This window comes from Salvelinus namaycush, chromosome 1, assembly GCF_016432855.1.
Source record: "Salvelinus namaycush isolate Seneca chromosome 1, SaNama_1.0, whole genome shotgun sequence".
Lineage (NCBI taxonomy): Eukaryota > Metazoa > Chordata > Actinopteri > Salmoniformes > Salmonidae > Salvelinus > Salvelinus namaycush.
This window is the reverse complement of record NC_052307.1, coordinates 79,876,252-79,889,199: the sequence shown is the minus strand read 5'-3', so window position 1 is coordinate 79,889,199 and position 12,948 is coordinate 79,876,252. Positions and strand designations below refer to the sequence as shown.

At 42.9% G+C, this 12,948-nt stretch overlaps 1 protein-coding gene across 1 annotated transcript in view; it reads left to right on the top strand.

The window, feature by feature from the left end:
- The first annotated feature begins 5,978 nt into the window (after positions 1-5,978).
- adamts17 (ADAM metallopeptidase with thrombospondin type 1 motif, 17) overlaps positions 5,979-12,948 on the top strand; it is a 177,456-nt gene continuing 170,486 nt past the window's right edge. The window contains exons 1-2 of the mRNA XM_039000368.1: positions 5,979-6,018; positions 7,842-8,014. Coding sequence (XP_038856296.1) covers positions 5,979-6,018; positions 7,842-8,014 — 213 coding nt within the window. The remainder of the gene's footprint in view (positions 6,019-7,841; positions 8,015-12,948) is intronic.

Genomic DNA, 12,948 nt, shown 5'->3' with positions numbered 1-12,948 from the left:
CTGCGTTGTCATGGACACAGTAGGGTCTAAGTGGGAAGGCTGCCCACGCCTGTAGAGTGGTTATCTGCCACATTACAGGGTGATAGAGTGTAGGGACATCTGTACCAGATGCTTGAGAGATGAAGTGGAGGAGTGAGAGAGGGATTGAAGAGGAGCAGTCTAAAGAGAGGGGTCAAAGAGGAGCAGAGGGAGAGGAGGGTTGAAGAGGAGGAGAGGAAGTGGGAGAGGAGGGTTGAAGAGGAGGAGAGGAGGTGAGAGAGGAGGGTTGAAAAGGAGGAGAGGAAGTGGGAGAGGGTTGAAGAGGAGGAGAGGAAGTAGGAGAGGAGGGTTGAAAAGGAGGAGAGGAAGTGGAAGAGGATGGTTGAAGAGGAGGAGAGGAAGTGGGAGAGGAGGGTTGAAGCGGAGGAGAGGAAGTGGAAGAGGAGGGTTGAAGAGGAGGAGAGGAAGTGGGAGAGGAGGGTTGAAGAGGAGGAGAGGAAGTGGGAGAGGAGGGTTGAAGAGGAGGAGAGGAAGTGGGAGAGGAGGGTTGAAGAGGAGGAGAGGAAGTGGGAGAGGAGGGTTGAAGAGGAGGAGAGGAAGTGGGAGAGGAGTGTTGAAGAGGAGGAGAGGAAGGGGAAGAGGAGGGCTGAAGAGGAGGAGAGGAAGTGGGAGAGGAGGGTTGAAGAGGAGGAGAGGAAGTGGGAGAGGAGGGTTGAAGAGGAGGAGAGGAAGTGGGAGAGGAGGAGAGGAAGTGGGAGAGGAGGGTTGAAGAGGAGGAGAGGAAGTGGGAGAGGAGGGTTGAAGAGGAGGAGAGGAAGTGGGAGAGGAGGAGAGGAAGTGGGAGAGGAGGGTTGAAGAGGAGGAGAGGAAGTGGGAGAGGAGGGTTGAAGAGGAGGAGAGGAAGTGGGAGAGGAGGGTTGAAGAGAGTACCATCTTCCTCTTGTCAGAAGCTACTTGCAGTGTTTGAACTAATGTCGTTAAGTATACCATGTACTGTTTTTACAGATACACTTGAGTAATGTATGTATACATATTATTACATTGTTATTATTACTATAATTACATGGGATCTGATTTTCATGTTTGTCTGTATCTCATGTTCTACTTCAAATGTTTTCATGTGACCCAATAGAGTTCTGCAATGTGTTTGTGTGTGACATGTTTTTTAGACCAGATAACTGGGGGATTCACAGATCTCTCTCATCTTGCCTTTTCCAATGCACTAAACAGAAACAAGAACGATAAACATTGCTTTAAGTTCACAACAACACATGGATAAGTCTCATATTGTTTGGCATTCCCATGCCCAAGCCGTGTGGCTTTTGTGGCTTTTGATTCACTGAGTCTCCACAGTTGTCCAGTATTGTCATTGCCCAAGCTAAGCCCTCTTCTTCTCTGAGAACAAAACATCTTTCCACAGTGTTTGTCCACGCAGATAAACAACCTTAACAGACAACAGATTAACCAAACGATACCTCCCCATCCAATAGTTTGGTTTCTGCAGAGGTGTGTGTGTGTGCGTGCGTGCGTGCGTGCGTGTGTGTGTGTGTGTGTGTGTGTTTGTGTGTGTGTGTGTGTGTGTGTGTGTGTGTGTGTGTGTGTGTGTGTGTGTGTGTGTGTGTGTGTGTGTGTGTGTGTGTGTGTGTGTGTGTGTGTGTGTGTGTGTGTGTGTGTGTGTGCAAGCCATGCGAGAAACAAGCTCCAGATATATGCTGGAAAATAGGTTTGATTTAACTAAATCCATGGAATGACATGGCCCTTCTTCCACTAGCGGGGATATCTCATGGGTGTTCTTACAAGTTACAGTTCAGACAGTTCAGACAAATGTAAATGGCTGTTACTTTAATGGAATTGATATCCTCCCAGATAGAGTTCCAACATTCCGCTAACTTTATCAAAATTCCCAGGTTTTGGTCCTCCTGGTTGGAGGACTCCAGGAATCGTAAAACCAGGATTTCTGGAAAACCTGGGACTTCGGGGAAAGTTACCGGTGCAACCCTACTGCCAGTCTACTGTGTTATGAACTTGAAAGTCTTGAAATACTTATTGAAAGTCTTCAAGGAGAGAGGGAACCATGGCAACAACAGTATCGATCATGAGTATTGATCTGGAGAGTCAGGAACAATCGTGTCGCCAACATCATCAGTGTAAGATGCATAAACAATGCCTTCCCCAAACTATTCAGACCCCTTGACTTTTTCCACATTTTGTTACGTGACGGCCTTATTCTAAAATGTTCAATTAAAATGAAAAACATAAAATTAATCAATCTACACACAATAACCCATAATGACAAAGCGAAAACAGGTTTTTGAAATCTTTGCACATTTATTAAAAATAAAAAACAGAAATACCTTATTTACATAAGTATTTAGACCCTTTTGCTATGAGACTCGAAATTGAGCTCAGGTGCCTCCTGTTTCCAATGATAATTCTTGAGATATTTCTACAACTTGATTGGAGTTCACATGTGGTAAATTTGATTGATTGGATATGATTTGGAAATGCACACACCTGTCTATTTAAGGTCCCACAGTTGACAGTGCATGTCATAGCAAAAACCAAGCCATGAGGTCGAAGGAATTGTCCCTTGAGCTCCGAGACAGCATTGTGTCGAGGCACAGATCTGGGGAAGGGTACCAAAAAATGTCTGCAGCGTTGAAGGTCCCCAAGAACACTGTGGCCTCCATCATTCTTAAGTGGAAGAAGTTTGGAACCACCAAGACTCTTCCTAGAGCTGGCCGCCCGGCCAAACTGAGCAATCGGGGGAGAAGTGCCTTGGTCAGGGAGGTGACCAAGAACCCATATGGTCTCTCTGACAGAGTTCCAGAGTTCCTCTGTGGAGATGGGAGAACCTTCCAGAAGGACATCCATCTCTGCAGCACTCCACCAATCAGGGCTTTATGGTAGAGTGGCCAGATGGAAGCCACTCCTCAGTAAAAGGCACATGACAGCCTGCTTAGAGTTTGCCAAAAGGCACCTAAAGACTCTCAGACCATGAGAAACAAGAATCTCTGGTCTGATGAAACTAAGATTGAACTCTTTGGCCTGAATGCCAAGCGTCACGTCTGGAGGAAACCTGGCACCATCCCTACAGTGAAACATGGGGGTGGCAGCATCATGCTGTGGGGATGTTTTTCAGCGGCAGGGACTGGGAGACTAGTCAGGGTCGAGGGAAAGATGATAATAAGACTTTATAAGAAGATCATCCATGCTTTATAATGCCTTATAACCAGATCATAATGCATTATAACCAGATCATAATGCATTATAACCACATCATAATGCATTAACCACATCATAATGCATTATAACCACATCATAATGCATTAACCACATTATAATGCATTATAACCACATCATAATGCATTAACCACATCGTAATGCATTATAACCATATCATAATGCATTGACCACATCATATTACATTGACCACATCATGATGCATTATAACCACATCATAATGCATTGGCCACATCATAATGCATTATAACCACATCATATTGCATTATAACCCGATCATATTGCATTAACCACATTATAATGCATTATCGCATCATAATGTATTATGACGGTTGGCTTTATGGTAGTGTTACCCAATCTGTTGTTACTAAGGTCTCTCACACAGTTTCGCTAGATGTGGTGTTACAGCACAAAGGCTGTAGTTAATCATGCATCTCTGATGAGAACTGAAGTTAGTGTGTGCAGCGAGTCCTCCTTAAAGGGGAAGTTCAGTCTTTTACAATTTAACATATTCATAGATTTTTTAAGAATATATCTTATAAATGTTTTGTAAGCTTAGTTCAACTGTTGTACCTCATCATAACCCAAAATATAAGCTTGTTTTACTCCATTGTTTGGAAACAATGCAATTGTAAACAAATACTGTTTAGCCTCAAAACATAGGAAAACTATACTTTTATCTCATGGATGGTCAGTCCTTGCATCCATACCTCTGTCTATGAATTTGATGATGGTTACATTTCTCCAGCCCCGTCCCTCAGTTGTTTACCAAATCAGTGACTTTAATAATGTTTACATATTTCTGCTTTACTCATATGTATATACTGTATTCTATTCTACCGCATTTTAGTCTATGCCACTCCGACATTGCTCATCCTAATATTTATATATTCCTTAATTACGTTATTTTACTTTAGGTTGTGTGTATTGTAGGTATTGTTGTGAATTGTTAGATATTACTGCACTGTTGGAGCTAGAAACACAAGCATTTCACTACACCCGCAATAACATCTGCTAAACATGTGTATGTGACAAATATAATTTGATTTGATTTGACCACTTTCTTGTTGTTTGAACTGCAGATTGCCCCTTTAATGTGGTCCATGAAGTCCTGTTGTTGCTGCAGTGATTTTACCATTGTTTATTCCACCACTCTTACGTTAACTAGCTGTGCCTTTTCTTTCCAATGGAAGACATTAGAGTTCCCATTGAGTCTGGAACGACTTAGCGAATGGGCCAACCCCGGCCTTGTTCTCATAACATTGGTTAGAGTACTGAAACTATTTCATTTAAGATGATTAGGCCTAATAGAACTCCTGGTCATAGAGTATGTGATGGTGGTATCTTCCAGAGGACTGGGGTAAGTTAAAGCAGAGGGAGAGAAGAAAAAGAGAGAGGTAGTGAGAAGTGTGTTTGTTTGAGAGAGAAACTTCATGGCATCTCATACAGAATGGCCATCTTTTTTTATGTCTCTTTATCTGTCAGTCTGTCATCCATCTTTACTTAAAGGGTTAGTTCACCCAAATCACAAAATTACAAAATGTGTTTTCTTATGTGTTTCCAGTCATGGAGAGAAGTGCTTCACACTGGTTTTATTTACCTTGCTACTGTTACCAACCGCTAACTTATTAAGCATTTTCTAACCCAAAACGAATAGATGCTGTGTCATGCCCAAATGAAAGTATCTGTAAGGGATTCTTTAGCTCAACGACTGTATAATGGAATGTCTACTGTAGCTGGCATTGTCTCTGTTCTTGTCCCTGTCAGCTTGGCTTGTTAAGATGCAGTAAACCTAGTCTGGGACCACATCTGTTGTGTTGTCTTGTTACGATTGTCAGGACCCGGTTACGAACTCGGGTCTCCGGTGTGAGAAACAGTCACTTAGTAAACTGAGCCACTAATAGTCGGCAGAACCCAGAAGATGAGGCAGACACAGCAGTACTAGAGACGGTGGTTTAATAAAGTAAAAAGGAAAAGATCTTCAGGCAAAAAATATAAATCCACAGCGTCAAAAGTAATTCCAAGAGAAAAAATGTATATCCTCCAAGACACAAGAAAAAATCCACATAGTGGTAAGAACAGCAGGGAAAAAACAAACCTCAAAAGAATAATCAAAAATAAACAAGAACAAAACCAGAGTACCTCAAGAAAATGCAACTAGAGAAACATATGTTCACAGCATGGCTGGGGCTGGGTGCTAACATACAAACACAGAGCAAAGAACTGAGGAACACTAAGGGTTTAAATACTTTCAAGGGAAATGAGGCACAGGTGCAAATAATAACTGGAACAAGGGAAAAAACAAAAGGGTCAAAAAAGCACAATGGGGGCATCTAGTGACCAAAACCTGAACAATCCTGGCCAAATCCTGACAGAATCCCCCCCCCTAGGAACGACTCCTGACGTTCCTACCAGCCTTCTCAGGGTGGAGGACCCTGAACTGACGAATGAGGTCAGGGTCCAGTATGTCTTTGGCAGGAACCCAGGAGCGCTCCTCGGGACCGTAGCCTTCCCAGTCCACCAGATACTGCCAGGACCGCTGCACCCGGCGGGAATTCAGTATCCGATGGACGGTATAAGCCGACTGGCCTCCGATGACACGGGGCGGAGGGGGAGGTCTGCCTGCCGGGATAAGGGGAGAAAAAACAACAGGTTTTAATAAAGACATTTGAAACGTGGGATTAATCTTAAGGGATCTGGGTAAGTGCAGGCGATAAGTAACGGGATTCACTCTCTTGGCAACCTTAAAGGGACCGATGTATTTCTGGGACAGCTTGCGAGACTCCACCCGTAGCGGTAAGTTCTTAGTTGAGAGCCAGACTCTCTGGCCGAGGCGCAGGGTAGGCCCGGGACAGCGACGTCTGTTGGCTTGTCGTGGGTACCACTGTGAGGAACGCAGAAGATTAAGACGGGTCTTCTTCCACATAAGCCGACAGCGTCTGATGAACCTCAAGGCTGAAGGCACTCTGACTTCTGCCTCCTGGTCCGGGAACAATGGAGGGGCATAGCCAAACTGACACTCGTGCGGGGACATACCAGTGGAGGAGGAGCGCAAGGTGTTGTGCGCGTACTCGGCCCAGACAATGAAGGACGACCATGTGGACGGGTTGTTGGAGACCATACATCTGAGGGTGGTTTCCAGCTCCTGATTCATCCTCTCGGTTTGGCCGTTGGACTCCGGGTGGTACCCTGAAGATAGACTGGCAGTGGCCCCTATGAGTTGGCAGAAGGCCTTCCAAAACCTTGAGGCGAACTGGGGACCTCTGTCGGAAACCATATCTTGAGGAATGCCGAAGACTCGGAACACATGGTTAATCACCAACTCAGCCGTTTCCTTGGCAGAAGGTAACTTAGTCAAGGGGACGAACCTGGCCGCCTTAGAAAACCTGTCGATGATGACTAGGATAGTAGTATTACCATGGGACGGAGGAAGGTCAGTAATAAAGTCCAACGAGATATGGGACCAGGGTCGGTGGGGAACAGATAAAGGGTGAAGGAGTCCTTGAGGGCGGAGGTGAGAATAAAGTAAAAAGGAAAAGATCTTCAGGCAAAAAATATAAATCCACAACGTCAAAAGTAATTCCAAGAGAAAAAATGTATATCCTCCAAGACACAAGGAAAAATCCACAAAGTGGTAAGAACAGCAGGGAAAAAACAAACCTCAAAAGAATAATCAAAAATAAACCAAACAAAACCAGAGTACCTCAAGAAAATCCAACTAGAGAAACAAATGTTCACAACATGGCTGGGGCTGGGTGCTAACATACAAACACAGAGCAAAGAACTGAGGAACACTAAGGGTGTCACGTTCCTGACCTGTTTTCCTTTGTCATGTATTTGTTTTAGTTGGTCAGGGCGTGAGTTGGGTGGGTTGGTCTAGGTTTGATTTTCTATGTTGGGATTTTGTGTTCGGCCTGGTATGATTCTCAATCAGAGACAGCTGTCAATCGTTGTCCCTGATTGAGAATCATACTAAGGCAGCCAGGGTTTCACTTGTGTTTGGTGGGTGTTTGTTCCTGTGTCAGTGTTTGGGCCACACAGGACTGTTTCGGGTTAGTCACGTTTGTTGGTTTTTGTATTTTGTAGTGTTTGTTGTTTTTCCATTAAATAATGAATACTTACCAATCCGCATCTTGGTCCGATCCATGCTCCTCCTCGTCTGAGGAGGAGAACGACTACGACAGCCGTTACAAAGGGTTTAAATACTTTCAAGGGAAATGAGGCACAGGTGCAAATAATAACTGGAACAGGGGAAAAAACAAAAGGGTCAAAAAAGCACAATGGGGGCATCTAGTGACCAAAACCTGAACAATCCTGGCCAAATCCTGACAACGATGCTGTAAACCTAGCCTGGGACCACATATGTTGTGTTTTCTTGTTAAGATGCAGTAAACCTAGCTTGGTACCACATATGTTGTGTTGTCTTGTTAAGATGCAGTAAACCTAGCCTGGGACCACATCTGTTGTGTTGTCTTGTTAAGATGTAGTAAACATAGCCTGGGACCACATCTGTTGTGTTGTCTTGCAAACTCCTAGTGGTTTGGTGTGATCTGGGACCAGGCTATGGTGGAACAGCAAATAATAATCAATCATGTGTGTGTCTCTGTCCCCTGTGCTAGTGAGGAAGAAGGAGAAGAGGCAGAAGGGAGTGGAGGAGGGCCGTAGAAGGAGGAACGCCATCCATCTGAATGGGTTGTATACGGTAGAGACGGTGGTGGTGGCAGACTCAGACATGGTGCAGTACCACGGAGCAGAGGCCGCACAGAGATTCCTGCTCACCGTCATGAACATGGTAAGGATGCTTGACACGCTCATATGCATGTATACATGAACACACACACACAAGCACACACAAGCACACACACACACACACACACACACACATATTATGTTATTCTATCGTCGTGGAGACCTAAAATTAATTTCCATTCAAAATCCTGTTTTCCTTAACCCCTAACCCTTACCATAATCTTGATCTTAACCCTAACCTTAAACTTAACCACTAACCCCTTACCCTAACCAGAATTGTAACCTTAACCCTAAACTAGAGGTCGACCGATTATGATTTTTCAACGCCGATACCGATACCGATTATTGGAGGACCAAAAAAGCCGATACCAATTAATCAGCCGATTTTTTAAAATGTATTTGTAATAATGACAATTACAACAATACTGAATGAACACTTATTTTAACTTAATATAATACATCAATAAAATCAATTTAGCCTCAAATAAATATTGAAACATGTTCAATTTGGTTTAAATAATGCAAAAACAAAGTGTTGGATAAGAAAGTAAAAGTGCAATATGTGCCATGTAAGAAAGCTAACGTTTAAGTTCCTTGCTCAGAACATGAGAACATATGAAAGCTGGTGGTTCCTTTTAACATGAGTCTTCAATATTCCCAGGTAAGAAGTTTTAGGTTGTAGTTATTATAGGAATTATAGGACTATTTCTCTCTATACCATTTGTATTTCAATAACCTTTGACTATTGGATGTTCTTATAGGCACTTTAGTATTGCCAGTGTAACAGTATAGCTTCCATCCCTCTCCTCGCTCCTACCTGGGCTCAAACCAGGAACACAACGACAACAGCCACCCTTGAAGCAGCGTTACCCATGCAGAGCAAGGGGAATAACTACTCCAAGTCTCAGAGCGAGTGACGTTTGAAAAGCTATTAGCGCGCACCCCGCTAACTAGCTAGCCATTTCACATCGGTTACACCAGCCTAATCTCGGGAGGTGATGGCAAAACGCAGGAAAGTGCTGTTTGAATGAATGCTTACGAGCCTGCTGCTGCCTACCACCGCTCAGTCAGACTGCTCTATCAAATCATAGACTTAGTTATAACATAATAACACACAGAAATACGAGCCTTAGGTCATTAATATGGTCGAATCCGGAAACTATCATCTCGAAAACAAAACGTTTATTCTTTCAGTGAAATACGGAACCGTTCCGTATTTTATCTAACGGGTGGCATCCATAAGTCTAAATATTCCTGTTACATTGCACAACCTTCAATGTTATGTCATAATTACGTAAAATTCTGGCAAATTAGGCGGCCCAAACTGTTGCATATACACTGACTCTGCGTGCAATGAACGCAAGAGAAGTGACACAATTTCACCTGGTTAATATTGCCTGCTAACCTGGATTTCTTTTAGCTAAATATGCAGGTTTAAAAATATATACTTCTGTGTATTGATTTTAAGAAATGCATTGATGTTTATGGTTAGGTACACATTGGAGCAACGATACGCACCGCATCGATTATATGCAACGCAGGACACGCTAGATAAACTAGTAATATCATCAACCATGTGTAGTTAACTAGTGATTATGATTGATGGATTGTTTTTTATAAGATAAGTTTAATGCTAGCTAGCAACTTACCTTGGCTTCTACTGCATTCACGTAACAGGCAGGCTCCTCGTGGAGTGCAATGTAATCAGGTGGTTAGATCGTTGGACTAGTTAACTGTAAGGTTGCAAGATTGAATCCCCCGAGCTGACAAGGTAAAAATCTGTCGTTCTGCCCCTGAACGAGGCAGTTAACCCACCATTCCTAGGCCGTCATTGAAAATAAGAATGTGTTCTTAACTGACTTGCCTAGTTAAATAAAGATTAAATAAAGGTGTAAAAAAAAAAATATATATATTTTTTTTAAATTGGCCAAATCGGTGTCCAAAAATACCGATTTCCGATTGTTATGAAAACTTGAAATCGGACCTAATTAATCGTCCATTCCGATTAATCGGTCGACCTCTACCCTAAACCTAACCCCTAAGTTTAAAATAGCCTTTGTCCTCATGGGGACGTGGGAAATGATAACTCCACGAGGGAGAATTTTCCTTGTTTTACTATCCTTGTGGGGATTTTTGTGGATTTTAGGTCTAATTAAGTCTTTGAGTTGTACACATGCTGTTGAGCGGCTCACTACCATGTTTGAAAGGTTAAAGACACGTTAACAAGCTTCCTTTTGACAATGCCACCTCCCATGTTTCTCTTGGCTTTGTGCTAGCTGGTTTAGCTCTGAGAGAGACCGGACAGTACCAGAGAATTGTAATGCTGTTTTTCTATATGCATCCAAAATAGCACCCTATTCCCTACATAGTACACTACCGTTGACTTATGACCTACGGGCCCTGATAAAAAGTAGGGCACTATGTAGGGAATAGGGTGCCCTTTGGGACTCAGCCTCTGTTTCTCACCCTTTCAGTTTCTCATTAAAACTCCCTGAACAGCCAACTGATTCAACCTGCTGCTCACAGGGCAGAGCAGTTAGAGACAGAGCCCAACAGTGTCTTGGACAGGAGAGCAAGAAACCAGAGGGGAGGGGAGAGGGATAGACAAGAGGAGAGGAGGGAGCTTAAGAGCGAGGAGGGGAGAGGGAATGTGAGAGTGGTAGGCAAGAGCCAAGGGGGGAAGAGGAGGAAGGGAGAGGGAGACAGAGAGAGAGAGAGGGGGGAAGAGGAGGGAGGGAGAGGGAGACAGAGAGAGAGAGGGGGGAAGAGGAGGGAGGGAGAGGGAGACAGAGAGAGAGAGGGGGGAAGATGAGGGAGGGAGAGGGAGACAGAGAGAGAGAGGGGGGAAGAGGAGGGAGGGAGAGGGAGACAGAGAGAGAGAGGGGGGAAGATGAAGGAGGTAGAGGGAGACAGAGAGAGAGAGAGGGAGAAAGAGGGAGACAGAGAAAGAGGGGGAAGAGGAGGGAGGGAGAGGGAGAAAGAGAGAGAGAGGGGGGAAGAGGGAGGGAGAGGGAGACAGAGAGAGATGGGGAAGAGGAGGAGAGGGGGAGGGAGACAGAGAGAGAGGGGGAAGAGGAGAGAGGGAGAGCGAGAGAGGGGAAAAGGCATTAGTGAAGGAAGAATGGCGAGAGAGCAGAGAGACAGAAGGAAAGACAGGAGGGAAGGAGGGAGGGCGAAAGAGGGAGGGAGAGGGGGATAAGCCAACTGCTTAAACAACGCTTCGAGGCAGAGCTGTTGGACAGAGATCAACACAGCAGTACAGCCAGCCAAGGTCTGGGCAGGAGAGACAGGGATAGGCATGAGGGAAGAGAGAGCGGCAGGAGGAGAAAAGAGAGAGATGGGGGGGCAGGCATCCACCCTGGTCATACCTTCACAGTACTCTGTGGAAATAACTCCAGGTTAACCATATAAGATACACCAAAATGCATTTTATTTGGATAAAGTATATTTCAAGGCAGCTTCCAATTCTGTTGCTGAGTATTTTTCAGATGATAGTTAGGGGCCATCTCAGCCTCAAAACCAAATTACCAGGGATTTGTGTAGAACATATCAAGTGGAGGAAGCACTATAATACACCAGTAGATCTGTGTAGATTGAAGGTGCTTTTTCCAATTGACCCCATAACCAATTAAGGGGTTAATTGGTGAGAACTAGTGAGTTGTGTTTGATAACTAGTGAGTTGTGTCTGATAACTAGTGAGTTGTGTTTGATAACTAGTGAGTTGTGTTTGATAACTAATGAGTTGTGTTTGATAACTAGTGAATTGTGTTTGATAACTAGTGAGTTGTGTTTGATAACTAGTGAGTTGTGTTTGATAACTAATGAGTTGTGTTTGATAACTAGTGAGTTGTGTTTGATAACTAGTGAGTTGTGTTTGATAACTAATGAGTTGTGTTTGATAACTAGTGAATTGTGTTTGATAACTAGTGAGTTGTGTTTGATAACTAGTGAATTGTGTTTGATAACTAGTGAGTTGTGTTTGATAACTAGTGAGTTGTGTTTGATAACTAGTGAGTTGTGTTTGATAACTAGTGAGTTGTGTTTGATAACTAGTGAGTTGTGTTTGATAACTAATGAGTTGTGTTTGATAACTAGTGAATTGTGTTTGATAACTAGTGAGGTTGTGTTTGATAACTAGTGAATTGTGTTTGATAACTAGTGAGTTGTGTTTGATAACTAGTGAGTTGTGTTTGATAACTAGTGAGTTTGTTGATAACTAGTGAGTTTGTTGATAACTAGTGAGTTGTGTTTGATAACTAGTGAGTTGTGTTTGATAACTAGTGAGTTGTGTTTGATAACTAGTGACTTGTGTTTGATAACTAGTGAGTTGTGTTTGATAACTAATGAGTTGTGTTTGATAACTAATGACTTGTGTTTGATAACTAGTGAGCTGTGTTTGATAACTAGTGAGTTGTGTTTGATAACTAATGAGTTGTGTTTGATAACTAGTGAGTTGTGTTTGATAACTAGTGACTTGTGTTTGATAACTAGTGAGTTGTGTTTGATAACTAATGAGTTGTGTTTGATAACTAATGACTTGTGTTTGATAACTAGTGAGCTGTGTTTGATAACTAGTGAGTTGTGTTTGATAACTAATGAGTTGTGTTTGATAACTAGTGAGTTGTGTTTGATAACTAATGAGTTGTGTTTGATAACTAGTGAGTTGTGTTTGATAACTAATGAGTTGTGTTTGATAACTAGTGAGTTGTGTTTGATAACTAGTGAGTTGTGTTTGATAACTAGTGAGTTGTGTTTGATAACTAGTGAGTTTGTTGATAACTAATGAGTTGTGTTTGATAACTAATGAGTTGTGTTTGATAACTAGTGAGTTGTGTTTGATAACTAGTGAGTTGTGTTTGATAACTAGTGACTTGTGTTTGATAACTAGTGACTTGTGTTTGATAACTAATGAGTTGTGTTTGATAACTAGTGAGTTGTGTTTGATAACTAATGAGTTGTGTTTGATAACTAGTGAGT